The 19,757-nt window shown below is 39.8% G+C and overlaps 5 protein-coding genes, 1 long non-coding RNA gene and 1 pseudogene across 7 annotated transcripts; 6 read left to right on the plus strand and 1 right to left on the minus strand.

Annotated features, from left to right (window-relative positions):
* The first annotated feature begins 96 nt into the window (after positions 1-96).
* On the plus strand, positions 97-3,197 carry LOC121791006 (annotated as a pseudogene).
* A 1,441-nt stretch (positions 3,198-4,638) lies between these two features.
* On the plus strand, positions 4,639-7,569 carry LOC121791009 (O-fucosyltransferase 38-like). Its single transcript, XM_042189080.1, has 8 exons — positions 4,639-4,975; positions 5,769-5,847; positions 5,993-6,060; positions 6,262-6,350; positions 6,467-6,644; positions 6,977-7,105; positions 7,383-7,402; positions 7,530-7,569. The coding sequence occupies exons 1-8, from the start codon at positions 4,775-4,777 to the stop codon at positions 7,567-7,569; spliced, it is 804 nt and encodes a 267-aa protein (XP_042045014.1). The 5' UTR covers positions 4,639-4,774.
* Positions 7,570-8,206: 637 nt separating this feature from the next.
* Positions 8,207-9,093, plus strand: LOC121791010. The gene is made up of 2 exons (XR_006048452.1): positions 8,207-8,392; positions 8,587-9,093. It is a non-coding gene; the product is annotated as an uncharacterized LOC121791010 (long non-coding RNA).
* Positions 9,094-10,050: 957 nt separating this feature from the next.
* Positions 10,051-10,598, plus strand: LOC121791008 (2S sulfur-rich seed storage protein 1-like). The gene has a single exon (XM_042189079.1). It carries the CDS (start codon positions 10,100-10,102, stop codon positions 10,454-10,456), a length of 357 nt encoding a protein of 118 aa, XP_042045013.1. The 5' UTR covers positions 10,051-10,099; the 3' UTR covers positions 10,457-10,598.
* A 2,727-nt stretch (positions 10,599-13,325) lies between these two features.
* Positions 13,326-14,011, plus strand: LOC121791005 (2S seed storage protein 1-like). Its single transcript, XM_042189078.1, has one exon. It carries the CDS (start codon positions 13,626-13,628, stop codon positions 13,995-13,997), a length of 372 nt encoding a protein of 123 aa, XP_042045012.1. The 5' UTR covers positions 13,326-13,625; the 3' UTR covers positions 13,998-14,011.
* A 547-nt stretch (positions 14,012-14,558) lies between these two features.
* Positions 14,559-15,995, minus strand: LOC121791004. The gene is made up of 2 exons (XM_042189077.1): positions 15,683-15,995; positions 14,559-14,884 (listed from the first exon to the last, which is right to left on the minus strand). Exons 1-2 carry the CDS (start codon positions 15,936-15,938, stop codon positions 14,730-14,732), a joined length of 411 nt encoding a protein of 136 aa, XP_042045011.1. The 5' UTR covers positions 15,939-15,995; the 3' UTR covers positions 14,559-14,729.
* A 715-nt stretch (positions 15,996-16,710) lies between these two features.
* On the plus strand, positions 16,711-19,708 carry LOC121791003 (protein COFACTOR ASSEMBLY OF COMPLEX C SUBUNIT B CCB1, chloroplastic-like). 2 transcript variants are annotated; one of them, XM_042189076.1, is made up of 5 exons: positions 16,711-16,843; positions 18,105-18,431; positions 18,565-18,689; positions 19,186-19,338; positions 19,420-19,708. In XM_042189076.1, the coding sequence occupies exons 2-5, from the start codon at positions 18,108-18,110 to the stop codon at positions 19,604-19,606; spliced, it is 789 nt and encodes a 262-aa protein (XP_042045010.1). In that variant the 5' UTR covers positions 16,711-16,843; positions 18,105-18,107; the 3' UTR covers positions 19,607-19,708. The 2 variants fall into 2 exon arrangements, with proteins under 2 accessions (XP_042045010.1, XP_042045009.1); XM_042189075.1 differs by having other exon boundaries at positions 16,725-16,843; positions 18,098-18,431.
* Positions 19,709-19,757: the final 49 nt, after the last annotated feature.

Consider the following 19,757-nt stretch of genomic DNA (forward strand, 5'->3'; position numbering starts at 1 on the left):
TTTAAATTTTTTTTCTTTAAGAAGGAAAAATTGGTTTCCTCCGCGCCGCACCGGCGTCGCGGCACCACTTTCCGGGTGGTTGTGATGCTCTAAACACACCCTCTTCTCTCCCGATGAACAGTGAAATAAACAGCAGATCTGCGAAAGCGACAAAATCCTACAGATCCACCCACTAAATTCCATCACTCACAAGACAATAAATCCCATTTTCCACTCTCTCTCTCTCTTGTTCATCCATACCTCCCATCCCATGCGTGTAGTGCTCCTCTATCCCACCGTCCACTCCACTCCACTCCGTGACTCCATTTCCATCTTCCCAAATCCCACCAATCAAACCCCTAATCTCAACCAATCATTCACTGATTATCAAATCCATCTCCATAATTATGCAGCTCAGACGCCCTATAAAACACCCCCCAAATCAAAAGCACACCCAATTCCCCAATCTCAAATCCCTAATCCTCATTCCCATGGCCGCCCTAATCTCCTTCGCCCTCCTCTCCCTCCTCCTCCTCCCCTCCCTCTCCGCCCGCCGCCACCCCCCAAACCCCCACCTTTCCGCCACCAACATTCTCGTCACTGACCTCTGCAAGGCCTCACTCGATCCCCCAAAATGCCAATCCTACTTCCCCCAATTACCCCCCGGCGCCACCCTCATTGACGGAATCCAATCCGCTCTCAAACTCTCCTCTCAGAATCTCAATTTAGGCCGGGGAATGGTCCAGCATATCCTCGATTCCTCCGCCGCCAGCAGCAACCGCACCGCCGCATCCAAAACCTGCCTCGAACTCCTCCGCTACGCCGATCACCGCACCAATTTAGCATCAACAGACGCCCTGCCGCGGGGGAGGAACAAGGACGCCCGGGCGTGGCTCAGCGCCGCGCTCGTCTACCAATACGACTGCTGGTCGACGCTCAAATACGCCAACGACACCTCCCTCGTCGACAAAACGATGGCGTTTTTCCACTCCTCCGTGATCGCCACCGGCAGCGACGCCCTCTCCATGGTGTTAAATTACGACGTTTTTGGCGATAAAACTGGGCTCTGGGGCCTGGCGAGGACGGAGCGGGACGGGTTCTGGGAGCCCGCGCCGGCTCCGGGCGGGCCGGGCCAGGCCGGAGGCGTGCCTCGGGATTTGAAGGCGGATGTGGCGGTGTGTGAGAAGGGGTGTGAGTATGAGAGTGTGCAGAAGGCGGTGGATGCTGCGCCGGATAATGCCGGGCCGGGGGCCCGGTTCGTGATATGGATCAAGGAGGGAGTGTATGAGGAGACTGTGCGGGTGCCGCTGGAGAAGAGGAACGTGGTTTTCATGGGGGATGGGATGGGATGGGCAAAACCGTCATTTCCGGGTCGTTGAATGTTGGGAAGCAAGGCATTTCTACATACAACTCAGCTACAGTTGGTGAGTTTGTTTTGTTTTGTTTATTCATTGCTGTTTTGTGGTGTTTATTAGCTGCTACGTCACGTGATTTGTTTGTTTATTGTCGGAGGGATATGAATTGAATATGAAATGGGATGAAAAGATTGATCTTTATTGGCATATTGTATTGAAAGAGTTGATTTTTGACAAATAGGGAAATGATTTGTTTAGCTTGGAATATTACAAAAAGAATATACGAATGGATTAACCTAGTAGTATGAGTATCTTTGTAGTTATCTGGTTTTAGCTATTTCTAGATTATGTGGAAATTTAAGAAAGTGATGTTTAATCAAGAGAGAAATAAAATAGATAGGTGAAAGAGACAATAATAGAAAGAGTAAAGAATTGGTTTTTTGCCCAAAAATGATTCATTTAGCTTGGAATGTCTCCAAATAATACGAATTGATTAACTTGAGACTGAGGGAGTATACAGAATCTTTGCTTTGAGGGGAGTTTCATGTTTAGGGGCATTGCCTTACATATTAACTAGAGAAAGGTTAAAGGCTAACTGTTGTTATCTGGTTTTAGCTGTTTAGAGATGACATTAACTGGGGAAATTTAGCACCGGGTTTGAAGTTTGGAGGTAGATGAAGTATATGAAATGGGTATGGGGATGAAAAGACTGATCTTTATTGCGTATTTCGTAGATTTTCAGTATCTTTGGTTCGAGGTGACTTTGTGTATCTGTTCCTATGAAGGTTGTGAGTTCTAGTCGCTATGGCGATAAATGGAGGATCATTGTTGATCTGTAGTAATCTGGTTTGAGTTGTTTGTCTTCTAACATGTTTTTTGGGTTCATACAGCTGTTGTTGGCGACGGATTTATGGCGACTGGTCTCACCATCCAGAACACAGCAGGCCCGGAAGCTCATCAAGCAGTAGCTTTCCGATCCGGCAGCGACCTCTCCGTGGTGGAAAACTGCGAATTCCTCGGCAATCAAGACACCCTCTACTCGCACAGCCTGCGTCAGTACTACAAGTCGTGCCGCATCCAGGGCAATGTCGACTTCATATTTGGAAATTCGGCTGCGTTCTTCCAAGACTGCCTCATCCTTGTCACCCCTCGCCAGTTGAACCCAGAGAAGGGCGAGAACAATGCCGTGACGGCCCAAGGAAGGATAAACCCTGCCCAATCAACGGGGTTCGTCTTCCAAGACTGCGTGATCAATGGCACGGATGCGTACATGGCGCTGTACTACAGCAAGCCCAAGGCGCACAAGAACTACCTCGGTAGGCCGTGGAAAGAGTACTCGAGGACTGTTTTCATCCATTGCACGCTCGAGGCTCTCATCATGCCGGATGGATATATGCCTTGGAGTGGCGACTTCACGCTCAAGACCTTGTATTATGGTGAATTCGAAAACCGGGGACCCGGGTCGGATACGGCGAAGCGAGTGAGCTGGAGCAGCCAGATTCCGGCCGAGCATGCGGGCTCGTTTTCGGTGGGGAATTTCATCCAAGGGAATGAATGGATCCCTGCGTTGTTGCCGTGAAATCGACCTCTCCTACTGCAGAATCTGCAGGTATCGTGCTTATACATTGTGAAGAGAGGAAGATTGAGTGACAATGTAAATTGGAGGAACTACCATGATTTTAGTTATGGATTAACTAAACTTGATTAGGAAAAAGAATTTGGTTAAGCATACCTAAGTTGAGCATAGTTGGGCTAAAAACCAAGTTTAATAGTGGTTATACTCCTCCGTTAGACTATTTCCATTGTGACCCTCTTTAAACCATCTAATCATCTAATGATACAGGGCAAAAAAGTATAGATCTAGATTCGTGATTGATGATATGTGCATTGTGTAGTGAAAACACATGTAGAAAATACTTGGTTGCCTGTGAGAGTTAGCCAAACGGTAGAGGCCTGAAGCCAAATATTTTGGGTTTGAGTCCTCCGTAGCACGATCTTTAAATTTAAATTCATTTATATATAAAAAAATACTTGGTTGCATTATTCATGTACCAATTGGTATACTACATGTATGTGGATACCAAAAGTAATTTATTCATTGATCATCTTGGATAAGTTCTAGGATTATCCGTCATGGCACCGCCTCCGGCAACGTCCCTTAATCGCACCAGCCATCCCCACACACAGTCACAATGGCGAGTCATCCCGGGTGGCCCGGCCCGGCGCTGAGCTTCCTCGGGCAAGCCTCTGGAAGCGCGGCGGCTTAAAGCACTAAATTCTATTTGTGCCCAACACGGCAACGCTAAATTTTATTTCATGCGGCGCAACTCAACAAACAACACTCACATTTAGGGCTGTCAAAATGGATATCGGGAATTGGATATCTGATATCCGAACCCGAAATATCGGATAATTGGATACCCAATACCCGATTTTTTGATTTTTGGATTATTGGGTATTGGGTATAGCCAAATTACCCGATTTTTTAATTTCTTTTAAATTTAATAAATTATGTATCTATTTTATTATGGATTAATGATATGAATTTTTTTATTTCTAATAATTTGTAGTTGTTTTTTTATCTTAAACTCGAACTACTTTAAGTTTGTATCAAATTCGAACTACAAGTTTGTATTTTTAAAATTTTGTAGTTAATTTTCTTTAAAAAGTAATTAAAAAAATATTTAAAAAAATCACAATCGGGACTCGATACCCGAAATCATTTTCGGATCGGGTATCGAATATTAGATTTTGGAAAATTCGGGATCGGGTATCCAATTTGACAGGCCTACTAACATTTTATCAGAGTACTACTATTATTTATAATCCTCAATCTTTGATTTTTTTTTATATTCATTTCTTATTTTATTTAATTTAAATTCATATTAATAAAAAATATGTAGTTAATTAAAATTTAAAAATCACATAAATAAAATTCCAAAATTAAACATTACTGAAACCTGGTAAATACATAGTTGAGATTATTAAAAGTCTGAAAATTACATATTAAAAATATATAATGCATTGAAAATTTAATTCAATTTAACTCAAAGATAATAGTACTATTATTTTTCTTAAATTAATATAATAGTTAAATTTTTACTGATAATAATTTACACATATTTTTTTTAATGCAAAACATTTAAAAAGCAAAAATAACAAAAGAAAACAAAAATAAGCGAAATTATTATTAGAAAAACGTAAAAAGTTCAAGTGATGGTTTGAGTGACCACGACTCCACGACAGACGTAGATAAAAAATTACTCCTATTGATATTTTTCTAAAATAAAATTATGTGAAAAATGAAATGTTTCTCTGTTCTGGGTTCACATGAACCGCAAACGCACAATTGACATTCAAAGACAAAAACACCGAAATCTGGAAACCGAGTTATGATCGAATCAGTTTCAGTAGCAATTGAAGCAGAGATCTACCGATGAATGCAAAGAATGGTTAATCGGCGAGGGCACCATCACCTTCCCTTATCCAGACACAGAAAATCCTCCTTTTTCTCAATCACTTTGTACGTGATCCTCATTTTTTCACTCTCAATCTTCACTTTCCTGCTCTACAGCAGCTACGTTTTGCAAGAAGACAATAAGGTGCCGCTTCTGAGAGTTGAGAAGCCCAAAATCAACAAGGTTTGGGATGCTTTTCGATGTTATTGCGGTTTAGTATTTCAGTATATTTTTAATTGGTTTTTGCTATGGATTTGTTCCCGATTATGTGGATTTAGCAAATGTTGTTGTATGTGAGGTGTTTGATGTTAGTCGCTAGGTCATGAGTTTTGTTGCTGAAGCCTTAGTACATTGGATTTTGGATTTGGATTTGGATTTTGAGAGTTTATGTGAAAGCAAATGTTTGTTTCCATTAAGAAGATTTAGGCAGCTTCTGTATGAAGGATGAAGGTGGATTTGAAAGCTTTACTAGAAGTATAGATCATGAGCAAAATACTCAAATGTGATAGCTAGATAATCCATTTAAATTGAAAGTATATATTGTCATTTAGCTGCTACAGAAGTACGAATTACTATAAGTAAACATTTCAGGTGATCTTTGGTTTCGGCATGGTAATAGTGTATGGGATAGGCTAGGGAAACTACATCGTATTCTAAACTGAATATTAATAAAAAAAAGTGATGTTGTGGGCAATGGGCATGTTTGAAGTGGTTTATAGTCTACTATAGTACGTTTTTTGTTTATTGACGATGAGTTAACAGTTTGGTAGAAATTATGTGTAGTTAATGTGGTGAAAGGTGGACGAGTAAGTGATCTAAAATGTGATGCTATTAGCTGCTTTTTGATCTGATTCTACAACATGGCATACGTAACATAAGCCCATTACTGAAATTTGAACTCATTGAAAGTTCCGATATTACATGATGAGGTCTTATATACCACATGATGATCCACATATTTGGTCATATTCTGCAGTTATTAGATGATCAACTTTGGAAAACTCCTTCTGGTCTTGGTTTGCGGCAGTGTGTCAAGCGAACAAGTAGATATAGAGGTAATTATCTGTTTGGGCTAATGAGCATTATTCATACTGCTTTACTTATACGTGAGTTTGCTTCTGTTTCCCCTCATCTACGTCCTTTGTTTTTGCTCCCCCTTCCTGTTTCTTACAAAATGTGATCCCTATTTTGCATGCGCAGCTACTCCAGTCTCAGATCACTACATAACTGTAAAAAGTAATGGAGGACTAAATCAAATGCGCACTGGGGTGAGGATTTTATTTATTCTGTCGTTTGTTTGGTAGGCATACATGCTGTCAGTTTCTGTGCTGGTTGCTGCTAGCAGTAGGTCAAATTAGGTTTTTTTTTTGTTCATTTTTAAAATTTTGAATTCTGAGCGACTTCTATGTTACTGTTAGAGATAATCTGACTTTTTAGAGATTCGTTTGTCAATAATGTCATGCTTGTAGATAGCTGATATGGTGGCTGTGGCACACATTATGAATGCTACACTAGTGATACCTCAACTTGACAAGAGTTCATTCTGGCAGGATAGCAGGTAAATTAATTTACATCATGTCACAAATGGTTCTATTCCTGATATCTCTACTTATCAGAGCTATGCTCATGGGCATAGTTGACATTTGGCTTAATTTTCATGTTGTTGATGTACAGTACATTCTCTAATATATTCGACGAAACCCATTTCATCAAATCCCTGGAAAAGGATGTGAGGATTGTGAAGAAGCTTCCTAAAGAATTAGAATCTCTACCTCGTGCTAGGAAACACTTCACCTCATGGGGTGGTTTGGGCTACTATGAAGAAATGACTACATTATGGAAGGAATATCAGGAAAGTTACTTTGTTTAGTAGGAAAACGGAAATGCTTGATTATATGATGGCGTGGCCAGTATTTGTTGATTTGTATTTGAATGGTTCTGCAATAAGGCACAAGTTGGGAAAATATGGAACTCCAAACAATGAAACTATGAAGGAATTATTTTGAGTTGTAGACTCTAAACACAGGCCAGGAACAGAAGTCAAAAGCTCAAACAATAAAACAACCGTGCTAAGAAAAAATGAAAAAGAATTTGCATGCTGAATGAACCAAATTAGCTCCAACGAATGCTCTGTAGAACTTATAGCCAGAAAAAATTGATTGACCTATTTCTTCTTATCTACAGATAATTCATGTTGCAAAATCAGATTCTAGACTTGCAAACAATGATCTGCCCCTTGACATTCAGAGATTGAGATGCCGTGCTTTGTATCACGCTCTTCGTTTTTCTCCATCTATTGAGAGTCTAGGAAAGGTAAAAATCATAATCTTGGTTTTCTTAATTCGTACTCCTTGTATATGGACATAGAGGATGCAATTATCATACAAGGTTATTCATCCTTTAAGTGGAAATATCAACTCGCTTCTGCTGAAGTAATCAGATCAAAACTGTCAAAATTCATTTTTTTCCCTGCTAGATACCAGTAAATTTATTAGAGAAAAAGTTGAAAATATGTAGGTCACTTATGAGATTTCGTGTTTTCTGCTGTTGCATTTAAGTGGTCTTGTATGGGACTTTACTTTTATATTAGGGTCTGAGCATAAATGACCGGTGACACCACAGAAGCTCGTGGAGCGGCTGCGATCACGTGCTCAAAGATACATTGCCTTCATCTGAGATATGAGAAAGAAGTGTGCTGTGTCTTTTACTGGATGTACTTATGGTCTTACTGTTGCAGAATCAGAGGAGCTCCGAACAATGAGGTGAAAACCTTTTGAATTCATCATGCATACCTACATGCATATAATGTAGGAATTATCTGTATCTATTTCATTATATGTTCTTTTCTTCCTCTGCTTACATGACGATTTCATTTGCTAAATTGCCTTCACTAGAGAGAAAAACAAGTCACTGGAAAGTGAAGAACATTAACCCCACAGAACAGAGAGATGCTGGTCTCTGCCCTTTAACTCCGAAGGAGGTCGGGATATTTCTTAAAGCTCTTGGCTATCCACCATCTACCTTAATATATATTGCTGCTGGAGAAATATATGGTGTGACTCGCACCTTTCGGAGCTCACTTCCCGGTTTCCTAACATTGTTTCCAAAGTTAGTTTTCGTAGTTTGGAATTTGGATTGATTTGTCACTCAAAACTAGAACGAAGCAAATTAAGCTATTTCTGGCTGCCAGCTAAGTTTTTCCACTTGTACAGGAAATGCTGGCAACCACAAAAGAACTGAAAGATTTTTCCAATCATGCATCACAAACTGCAAGCCCTAGATTACATAATCTCCATAGAAAGTGACATTTTCGTCCCTTCCCACTCGGGTAACAGGCAAGAGCTGTTGAAGGTCATCGCCGATTCTTAGGACATCGCAAAACAATCACTCCGACAGGTATTGGCTGCTGCTAATTCTCAGTTTATATTTACTAGTTGATGGTTTGGGCAGTTGTATCAACGGGTAAAAGAAGTGAATTTAGCTTCATATAACAAAGGTGATGTGCAGGAAAAGCCTAGTTCAATTGTTTGATCTAATGGAGGCTGGGCAGCTTGAAGAGTCGTCTCTATCGCTCCCTGTGATGCAATTGCATAGACAAAGGTATTTAGTCACGCATGACGGCTACTTTCCTTGAACCGCTTGACATCTCATTATGGTGTTGAATGATGCCAAAATGACTGCTTCGACGTGAATGGAACTGTGCAACTCTTTTCCACACATCATATATCTCTGCTAATCACATTTAGCAAATTGAAAATTGGAGATTGAAAGGTCTGTTTTTGTGGCATTTGCAGGTTCGGTGGACCTCGGAGGAGAGGAAGCGGCCCTCCTGGAATCAAGGGCAGAGTACGACTGCGGCTGGAGGAATCCTTTTACCAAAATCCATATCCAGAATGCATATGCAAATCATAAGGTGGAAGCAACGACCGAGCCAGCATAGGCCAAGTCATCGCTCCAGCAGGGGCTTGGTCAGTGCCGGACCTCGGCGGAGCGAGGGGGGCTCTGGGGGGAGAAGAAATGGAGCTTTTAGGAGTTTTAGTAGATGGAGAAGAAAGAGAAACTTATATTTAAGACGAATTAATTTTTAACCTAATGCAAATTGAGGGAGAAACGTTAATTTCATACTAATACTAATTCTAATTCTTTGTTTCTATAAATATCCTTCTTACCTTTCATTGTAACTTCTTACTCCCTCTTTCCCAATAATTATCCACTTTTGTTAAGGCACAACAGAGTTTTAAGAAATGTAAAAGAAAGTGAGTTAAAAAAGTTAGTGGAATATAAGTCCTACTTTTATATTATTTTCTCGGTCCATGCTGTGTCAACATTGTAGTAATTATATTGACAATACAATAAGAATCTTAAGAATACATAAATCAAAATCGAAATGAAAACAATATTGCGTAAATTTAAAAAATGAAAGAAAACGTTTTTCTAATTTTAAGTAAAAAAAATTGTAGCGAGAGGCCATTTATATATATATATATATATAGAATAATTAAAGAAACGCCTTTTTCTCATTTAATTATAACAAATAAAGGGTAAAAACGACGTCCAGTCGAGCACGGTGGGCGTGTGAAACTATGCGGCACACGAACCATCAATTAGGCGAGTGTGGCGCACACTACATCCCAAGCGCGTAATATGCAAAGCACGTTGCAGAGTGTTACTACATTCACTATATTTAAGCCAATATTATCGCCTTCGTTATCTATTACTATTACTCATAAAATTTCTCGTCTGAATATGAAATGCTTCACTTTAAGTGGGAAGGAGATTGTATAAAATAAAATAAAATAAAAATAGGGATTATCATAGAACTTTCAAAAAGTTGAATTTTTCCATGAACTTTGAAATTGGCAAATAATATCACGAACTTTATCCTGAGTTTGTTATTTCCCACCAGTGAAAAAATTCCAGCAATCAAATAATATCACAAACTTTACCAATGAATTAATATCATGAACTTTACCCTTGATTTTTTACAATCAAATATTTAAAAAACACATCATAATTTTGAAATAATCAACCAAAATATTTTCAAAATTCCACATGCGCCAAATTATGAAGAAGCTGTAGCTTCCAATCGACGGTGGCTATCGGCATCATATGCATGAACCACCTGTACGTGGAAGCTCCTCTCCGCCGCCTCAACACCTCATCGCCACCACGTTCAGGCCATGCAAATCCCTCACACCCTGTATAAATACCTTCCCCTCCACTCCCACATCTTCCACCACAACACAACACAACACAACAAATATATATATATATATCTTCATACACATCAATATCCACAACCCAACAATGGCCAAGCTAGCAGTTCTGATCCTCCTCATTGCCGTCGCCACCGCCTCGGCCTACAGCTACAGGGGCGACGAGTGCGAGCGCGAGGTGGAGCAGAAGATGCCGATGACGAGCTGCATGAGGTGGGCGGAGAGCAAGATGAGGAGCGGGCCATACCGTCGCCGCGGCGGGGAGGAGGAGGAGCATTTGGAGGAGTGTTGCTCGGAGCTGAGGCGGGTGAGCTCGCAGTGCCGGTGCGGGGCAGTGAAGGAGATGATGATGGAGATGCCGCAGCAGGTGGAGATGCAGAGGATGATGTGCTCCCTCCCCACCATGTGCCGGATGAGCCCCTGCGCCTGCCCCCGCTTCTTCGACTGAACACACACTCTTTCTCTCTCTCTCTCTCTCTCTCGAATCTATTGTAATAAATGGTGGTCAGACTGTATCATAGGGTTCAGGTTTATTAGCCCATCGGCTAACATCTTGCTTCCTAATAAAATACCACATCCTCTATATATCATCAAGATCACTCTTATCTTATTTCTTTCTTCTGCTTCTTATATTCAATCACCTAAACTAAAACATGCTCCTACAGTTCGATTAATTCACAAGACGTTTGGTATCCATTGTGAATGATGAGGTATCTTGCCATTCGACAAACCCCGTTTTTTCATGTCAAATGTATGGTCTTAGCTTCCTATTCAGAGTGGTCACAAACAGTAGAAAAGAAACCATATGAAAAGGCTATGATTTTGTATCTATTGGTGGGGTTCGGTTTCCAAGATAAAATAATACCAAGATACAATCTAGGATTGAGTTGTGAGATTATTTTAGTCATAGGGAGTTAGCTATGACTAATTATCTCATGATTATCCATCTAGGACTGAGTTGTGGGATTGAATCTCATGAACCAAACACACTACAAATTTAATCCTGGATGCAATCTTGCAAACCGAACACCCCCAATGTGCATAGGCAACAAGAATATATCAATGCAATTGCAGGTACAGGATGAGAATAATCACAGAAAATCTCAAGATTTAGCTTCCTTATCGTTGCATATTCAGTCGTCTACGAAGAGTGAAGTGCCGAAGTGCATCCGGGATCAAAGGGATCTGCAGAGCCATAGACCAGTTTTTTTTGTTATTTGCATTCATTCCCTGTTTGATGAATTACCTCAAAGTATAGATTTCTTGTTTCTCTTGGCTCAATTAATCTCTCAATCGATACATATATTACATGTATGTTATATCATATGCCTGGCTTCTTCTCTGTTGCTTTGCTTTTCATTCTTTTATCTCTTTTTTGCACATTTTTGAATAAGAGCAAAAGATGCAAACTTAGAGGCCTATCTCGATCACTACTCGGAAAGTCTACCTCAACCACTACTCGGAAATTCATCTCGACCGCTACTTAAGTCTTAGAGCATCCACAACCGTGCTCTTGCCAGCGGCACGGTTGTGGGCCCGGGCGGTACTATTCATGCCTGCTCTCTGGCAAGAGCACAACACCCACAACTGTGCTCTTCCGCAAGGACGAGCACAATTAATATAAAATTCAATTACACAAAAACATTTTCATAATACTAAAATTCATTAAAAACCACAATAAAAATAACAAATTACAAATAAAATAAAAAGACATAATTAAATCCTAAAAATAAAAATTACATAATTAAAATACTAAAAATTACAAATTACATAATTAAAAATTAAAAATCCGACCGTGAGCGTTTGGAGGAGCCGCTAGAGGAGGATGTTATGCCTCCCTTATACTTCGGGTGCATCCGCGTCTCCTGCCAAACGTTAAGATATTTGAACGACTTACCGTTCATGGATTGGTAGGTGCTCAGCGAGGCGGTGATGATGTCGACCTCGCTTCGGCCGCTCCCGGCATTCCGGGACTCCTGGATGAAATAGCCGTTGAACTTGCCAATTTCTTCGTTGGCTCGGCCGATGCAGTTGCGCACCATACTCTCGTTGCGCTCGATCGTTCCCGGCGGCCGGTGTGCATTGTACCGGCTAGAGACGCGCCACCAAAAGTGATCGCCGGATTGGTTCGTTCCAACCACCGCATCTTCGGAGATTTCCAAGTACGCCTTGAACAATCTTTCCATCTCCGCCGGTGAGTACGGTGTGCGGACACCGGCGCGAGATGGAGGATTCGGCATTTGGGAAGGGGCGCGAGGCCTAGGCTCCGGTGTCCACCCGTAGCGCCCATCGGAGGCACCTTGATCGCGATTGGGTATGGCGGTAGCCACTCGGAACGCCCGAATCTGGGTGAGAGGAGGGCCGAATATTCCGTTTCCGGACTATGAAACGGTTGCGAACCGAACCATTCGGGTTCCAACCGTGAGAGCCGCTTGGGTTGTCGTCGTTACCGGACATAGTGGTGTTGTAGGGTGTGAGAGGAAGATGAAAATGGATATGAGAGATTGATGATGAGAATTGTGTAATGAAAGTGTGAATTTTTTGGAGTGAAATTGGGGTATTTATAGATGAAAGTGTGTATTTTTGGGTAAAAAAAAATAAAAAAAAAATTAAAAGTGGGGAAAAACGGTTATAAACGGATATAATTTTTTGGGGAAGTGAAATTTTTTTTTTATTTTTTATCGATTTTTTTAATAAAATCCGATTTTTTTTTTTAAAAAAAATAAAAAAAATATTTGAACCAACGGCTATGCCGTTGGCGAATGGGAGCCGCCACGTGTGCGTCCGCTGGCACGGACGTGCTCGATACATCGAGCAGCGCCGTGCCAGCGGCGCGGTTGCAGCGGTGGCGGTCCTTCGCCTTGCCGCTGGCACGGACGGCGGTGGCGCCAACCGCCACCGCTGCGGATGCTCTTAAAGGCCTATCTCAACCACTACCCGAGTTTATCTCGTCCATTACTCGAGGGTCTAGTCTGGCGACATGACGCCAAGACTTGCACCCTAAATCAAAAATCCAAGATACGCCGCTAGATAGAGTGTATAGACAAGTCTATCCAAGCTAATCTACCATTTACTTACCATCTTATCCGTAACTAAGAATAAGATTTTGAAGAAGCCTATTCAACTAAAATGTTTACTGATTCAAGTAAAAAAATATTGTATTTTAAAACATTATATAGCGGGACACCTGATTTAATTAAAATAAAATAAAATTATTAAACAAACGTTTTTCTGGTTCAATTTCATAAAGTTCAAATTATTAAAAAACAAGGAGTACATCATAATTTTGAAATAACAACCAATTTTAAAAAATTCCAAAATTATGTCATATAATTATTTCAAAATTCCATATGCGTCAAATTATTAAGAAGCTGTAGCGTTCAATTGACGGTGGCTCCTGGCAGCATATGCATAAACTACCTGTACGTGGAAGCTCCCCTCCGCCGCCCCAACACCTCATCGCCACCACGTTCCGGCCATGCAAAACCCTCAAATCCTCTATAAATACCTTTCCCTCCACTCCCACTTAATCCACCACCACACGCAACAAGTATATATCTCCTTACACACACATACACACACACACATATATATATATATATATCCACAACCAAACAATGGCCAAGCTAGCAGTTCTGATCCTCCTCATCGCCACCGCGGCTGTCGCCTCGGCCTACACCTACAGGGGGGACGAGTGCGAGCGCGAGGTGGAGCAGCATATGCCGATGTCGAGCTGTATGAGGTGGGCAGAGAGCAAGATGAGGCGTGGGCCCTATGCTGACGCGTACGACCGCCGCCGCGGTGGGGAGGAGGAGCATTTGGAGGAGTGTTGCTCGGAGCTGAGGCGGGTGAGCTCGCAGTGCAGGTGCGGGGCGGTGAAGGAGATGATGATGGAGATGCCGCAGCAGGTGGAGATGCAGAGGATGATGTGCTCTCTCCCCACCATGTGCCGGATGAGCCCCTGCGCCTGCCCCCGCTTCTTCGAATGAACTCTCTCTCTCGAATCTACTGTAATAAATGGTGGTCAGACTATAGATCATAGGGATCAGGTTTATTAGCCAATCGGCTAAGATCTTGCTTCCTAATAAATTACCACATCTTCGATATTGATCCTATCTTATTTCTTTCTTCTGCTTGTTGGTCGATGGAATAGGATATTTCCCAAGCAATTATTTCTAAGACTGATAAATCACCTAAAGCTAAAACATGCTCCTAGAGTTCGATTATTTCACAAGACATTCGGTACATATGACAATCACCAAGCACTCCAGTGCTCATAAAGTTACCAAGCACTATGTTGCTCGGTAAACTCCCCAAAATTATCACTCCTGCAACTCAATTGTTCGTGCTCGTTGATATGAACACATGTTCAGTAATTACCAAGAAACTACAGTGATCGATAGTATATTCTATACATATGTGAATGATGAAGTATTTTGCCATTTGACAAAGCCCTTTTTTTCATGTCAAATGTATGGTCTCAACATCCTATTGAGAGTATGACTAGTAAACAAAATTGGCTAAGAACTCTTTGCAGAGTGATCACAAACAGTAGCAAAAAGAAACCACATGAAAAGGCTATGGTTCTTGTTTCTATTGATATAAGAAAATGCTTTACTTTTCGAGATTATAGGTAACAAAAACATATCAAAGTAAATGCAGATACAGGACGAGAGTAATCACAGTATATCTCAAGATTTAGCATCCAGACCGTTGCATATTCAGTCGTCATACGAAGAGTGAGGTGCTGCAGTGCATCCGGGATCAAAGGGATCTTCAGAGCCACAGCAGTGCCAATATTGGTAAACCTTTCCTGAATCAGGGGTATGCATGGTGCCACCCGTGTATACACTCTCAAACTTTCTCTTGGTTTCTCCTAAGGAAAAAAATTGATTGCTCCTATGTCAGGTATTAACAGTGCTTCATGAAGTATAACAGTAGGAAACAGACTTCCATCAACACCTCCAAGAATATAATGAAACGTTCACTTTAAGTGATAGGATCAGCAGCGTAAGCAAGTGAGAATAAGGGGACACAACTGAGATCTAGATTTTCAGAAGCTAAATATTTTTATTGCTATGGTGCTAATCATTTAGCAATCAGAATGCATTAATCTTAAGATAAATATAGCTTAGCTTTTGTTGAGATATACACAATCTTGTTCTGATTGTGGCAAAAAGACATTCACCCCTTTCTGTGCTCTACTTCCTCAGGCACACTCAAATAGTCAAATTTGAAACCTAAATTAAATACTTTACTTTTCCGAAAAATTTCGAATTTATATCCTCTGTAAAGAACATTAGGGCCTTACATGACTTCAATTCAATCAAAATCAACATGAAAACATACAATTGACTGAATCAAATGAAATAAAAACAAAAACGAACCACAATACAAATAAAAGCATAAAGCAGCCGAAAATCATATGAATTGAGAAGTAAAAGTGAAATCAAAAGTAATCATCTGCAAAGAGCAATTATCGCGCAGCTTTACATACTTAAATTCAAGCAAAATCATCAGGAAAAACAGACAATTCCAAAATCAGAAAAATAAAAACAAAAAACGAACCAGTACACTCATGTAGAAGCATAAAGCAGCTGAAAATCAGATGAATCGAGCAATCAAAGTGAAATCATATACTAGTCGCCTCCCGTTCAATTGAGAAAGAGCATACCTCCGAAATGAGCGGAATGAAAACGACAAGCACGGGGATGGTTTTGCAGAGGATCGAACTGGATTTTGCAGTGCTTGCAAGTCCTCAAAATCTGGGGCTGATTTTCCGAGCACTGCACCGATAATTTCCCGGCGCCGCGCCGTGAAGGATACCGAACAACATTTTCTACAAGCTTGTGATGTGATGGCGGAGGAGATTTGTTATCGCCATGGATCGACAAGGATGAGTAGCTGGTGCATAACATTTGGGCAGCCATTTTGTTCGTTGAGTAGCAAATTTGAGAGATTACTGCTTCCAATCCAAAATTTGATGGGTATTTCAACTGTTAGAAAAGACAAAAGGAAAAGGAAAAGGAAAAGGAAAACAATATTCAATCAAATATTTTAATAAACATTTATATAATATTTATATATTTAATAGTGTAACATTCTCTTTGTTTAAAAAATAAGACTTCACAACTATAAAAACTAAACTTCAAATTGAATTCATTAACCACACAAATATGTATGCTACTTCATTAGCATAAGTAAGCTAATTAAATAATTTATTTCAATTCAGATATTATATTCAATTCAAATTATTCAACTAGTATTTAAATACAAATACATTATATTCGACTCGATATAATTCGATTATAATTCTATATATAGATAAGTTGTTATTTTTTTTGTGATCGAGAATATTAAATACTAAAAACTACGTTTATTGTGATGTTCAATAGCATTAATTGTCTCATCTCAATGTACATCAACTCAATTTTGAATTTTTCAAATTGATACGTGCTTTTTTTGCAAAAAAAATAAATTCACAACCAACGCCAAAAAATATCGTTGGTGAAATTTGCAAATAATCTCAATGTATTGAAAACTTTTTTTTTAAAATTACTAACCATGTAGTAGTTTTAAATTTTGATTTTTAAAATATCACAATTTAATTTTGGTTCGATTTTGTAGGCGTTTAGGTTCAGGAACGATTTCACTTTAATTAACCGAATGAAATCGTTAACGGCGAACGCGATTTTTATTCTGTTAAAGCCCATTCAACCGCCACTCGTCTCATCTTCAGTAGCTCCTTTCCCCTTATCCACCGCTGCTTTCTTCTTCGGCGAGGGGCTCATCTCCACCTGCCTCCGCTTCCTTTCCCTCCACAAATTCTACAGCTGTGAGTTCTTTCATCTCTCCTCTCTATTTCATTTACGTTATCGTGGAGCCGCTGCAGTAGTGCTAGTGCTGTGAGCTGCATTAGGCGCCAATTACCTCAGGAAATATGTATTATGTGTTTGTGTGAATATCTGTGAAAATAGGATGGCCTCGGATTATGCTGATGAAATTGAAAACCTTACAATAAGTTAGCTCTAGAAACAACAATATGGAAGTTTTGCATATCTTCTTTTATAATGAATCTTTGGATTGAACCAAAACCCTAATACAAATATTTCTAGCTTCGAACCATAATCAATCTTACAGGATGTGTATTCATCACGTAGTCAGCACATTAAGATTTTTTATAATTCTCTTTATTGATTGGATTTGTAGCTCTTGGTGTGGGCATCATCCCTAAATGTAGTCATGGAGCTTCTATGCATCATTTTTTATAATTCAGTTAATCTGTGGTAGTTCTTTTTTAGCCCATCGTGTTTCAATAAACGCCCCTTTAAATAGACTACATTTACATTTCTACACTATTAGATACTCTTATCCAAAAGAAAATACATGTCATTACTCATGTTCTTCGTGCTTTTAGCTGTGATGTCTATAGCTTTGTTAGCTGCTAAGCACAGATCCTCATATCTGATGTACATATGAAATGAAGGAAACAATTTTTTATTACCTATGCACCAACTGAAGCCCAATTAGAAAGTGACTTTAGTCTTCTTGTTTGCTGTTTCCATACAAGCTTTGATTTCATTTTCATGCGTTTTAGTTGTCCTTTCCATCATTTATATGGATGTGAATTTTCTTTTGTTAAATGTGAATTGCCATATTGGATTATGTTTTTTAGTTTTTTTATGATTATGCTCTAATTGGCTCATCCAAATATACGATTGCTACGGTTGATTAAAACTTTCTTTGTGCTTTTTGCAACCTTGTATGAACAAGCTAACATCTCTGTTTCTTAATTTTTTGATGAGTGACATGATCATAGAAGTAGGTTTAACTAGTCGCTATATCCCCCTATTTTTTTTTGCTTTTTGATCATTTGGTTTTATCAAGATGATTGAGATTTTTTATTTCTATCAACTTCACTGGTTCAAATAAACTGGTTTTGGTTCAGTTTGAAGTCAAAAGTGTATTATGGCTTTGATACATGATGGTCATTGTAGTAAATTAAACTTGAGAACTTGTGGAATGTAACTGAGAAGTAGATTAAACATACAAGTCCTCAAAAACTGATTAGTTTTTATTATTCTTGAAGTCATCAGAAAATGGCAACGAAGCTATTAATATCTCCTCTCTCTCATCGTTGCACAATTTCAACCCAAGACCAACAGCACATTCACTCATGGCCTGGAAGTGTCCGAGTGCCAAAAAAGCAAAGGAGCCTTGCAGTTCAACTATCTACCTCTGTGGGCGATGCTTTGTTGTCGTCTTCAGATTTTGTGGAGCATCTGCCTCAGCATACACAGTCTCTCTTTCTGCTTGCAGAAAGTACTGGCTACTCACTGGCTAGTTATTATACTTCTCTGGGTCTCTTTGTCATCTCCGTTCCCGGTCTTTGGTCCCTCATCAAACGTTCAGTAAAATCCAAGGTACTGTACTTCTAGCTCCAATTACTGCTTCTTTTAAACTAGCATGGGGTAAGATTGAGGATACATACTAGTGTTGTTTCGTTGCTCTCTTTTTTCGTTGAAATCAAATTTTACATCTAAATATCTGAATCAGGTTGTCAAGAAGACACTCGTACGAGAAGGGGAAGGAAAGAAGGCGCCTAATCAGGTTGCAGGAGAAATACTATCGTTCTTTACTCGCAACAATTTTGTAGTGTCAGATAGAGGAGAGACAATAGTGTAAGCAATCAATAACACTGCTTTGTGCTGTTGAGTACTTTCATTTCGTAGTTCGGGCAGATTGGATAGCTCGTGTTGTTCCATATTGGGGAAAGATATGAAAACGTATGTCTATACTATGATTAGGCTGCAATGTAGTGATCACAATACAGTAAAAAATGCTTCCAAATTGGGGAAATAGATGAAAATGTATGTCTATATTAGTTTTGCTGAGTTCGGTTACATGACATGAACATTGAACGGGATTACAGCAATTACATATCCCTCCCCTCTCTACTCGCTCGTGTAATTGTTTATGACCTTTGTAACATCTGCACTTCTTGTAATCTTGTGGAAAGTGGATCTCCACCCGTCAATGTCTTTACTTAAGTTCTGTGTTCTGTTACTGATGTTAATAACTGTTGTAATCTTGTCCATCCCTATAAGTTGATCAGTAGCCCGATTATGATGATATATCGCTCTCTCTCTCACACAACCATGTTTTTATCTCTTTCAGATTCGAAGGGGTGATGGTGCCAAGCCGAGGTCAAGCAGCATTGCTCACTTTCTGCACCTGTATAAGTCTTGCAAGTGTAGCACTTGTTCTCACAATAACTTATCCAGACATCGGAAACAACTGGTTCTGGCTAACCATATTGAGTCCATTGGCGTAAGTCTGTAACGATATTCCTGTTTTCTACTCTTAACTGGATGATCGCACGAGGAAAGCTAACGCGTGGTGTTGAATCAGGGGAGTTTATTATTGGAAGAAAGCATCTAGGAAGGAGCAGATTCAGGTTAAAGTATTGGTGGGCGATGACGGGAACCTGTCGGAGATCATTGTCCAAGGCGACGATCAGCAAGTGGAGCAGATGAGAAAGGAGCTTCAGCTGAGTGAGAAGGGTATGGTGTATGTGAAGGGCCTCTTTGAAAGATAAAATCAATGGAAAATGTGAATGATGTGTTAAGTCCTCAGGCAGACAAAGCAATGTATAACAGTCGATATATATTTTAAATTAGTAGTGTGAATTTTGATTTGATTGGGGGCTAATCATAACCTCAAATAAATAGTCGAACAAAAAGAATAAA

Source organism: Salvia splendens, unplaced genomic scaffold (assembly GCF_004379255.2).
Source record: "Salvia splendens isolate huo1 unplaced genomic scaffold, SspV2 ctg703, whole genome shotgun sequence".
Classification (NCBI taxonomy): Eukaryota; Viridiplantae; Streptophyta; class Magnoliopsida; order Lamiales; family Lamiaceae; genus Salvia; species Salvia splendens.

Excerpts from the sequence above, each read along its gene's own strand:
- LOC121791009 (XM_042189080.1), top strand. The coding sequence starts at position 4,775 with ATGCAAAGAATGGTTAATCGGCGAGGGCACCATCACCTTCCCTTATCC. Across the intron at positions 5,848-5,992 it reads GCGAACAAGTAGATATAGAG|CTACTCCAGTCTCAGATCAC; the intron begins GTAATTATCTGT and ends TTGCATGCGCAG. Across the intron at positions 7,106-7,382 it reads CTATTGAGAGTCTAGGAAAG|GGTCTGAGCATAAATGACCG; the intron begins GTAAAAATCATA and ends CTTTTATATTAG.
- LOC121791008 (XM_042189079.1), top strand. The coding sequence starts at position 10,100 with ATGGCCAAGCTAGCAGTTCTGATCCTCCTCATTGCCGTCGCCACCGCC.
- LOC121791005 (XM_042189078.1), top strand. The coding sequence starts at position 13,626 with ATGGCCAAGCTAGCAGTTCTGATCCTCCTCATCGCCACCGCGGCTGTC.
- LOC121791004 (XM_042189077.1), bottom strand. The coding sequence starts at position 15,938 with ATGGCTGCCCAAATGTTATGCACCAGCTACTCATCCTTGTCGATCCAT. Across the intron at positions 14,885-15,682 it reads TCATTCCGCTCATTTCGGAG|GAGAAACCAAGAGAAAGTTT; the intron begins GTATGCTCTTTC and ends TTTTTTCCTTAG.
- LOC121791003 (XM_042189076.1), top strand. The coding sequence starts at position 18,108 with ATGGCAACGAAGCTATTAATATCTCCTCTCTCTCATCGTTGCACAATT. Across the intron at positions 18,432-18,564 it reads AACGTTCAGTAAAATCCAAG|GTTGTCAAGAAGACACTCGT; the intron begins GTACTGTACTTC and ends TATCTGAATCAG. Across the intron at positions 18,690-19,185 it reads GATAGAGGAGAGACAATAGT|ATTCGAAGGGGTGATGGTGC; the intron begins GTAAGCAATCAA and ends TATCTCTTTCAG.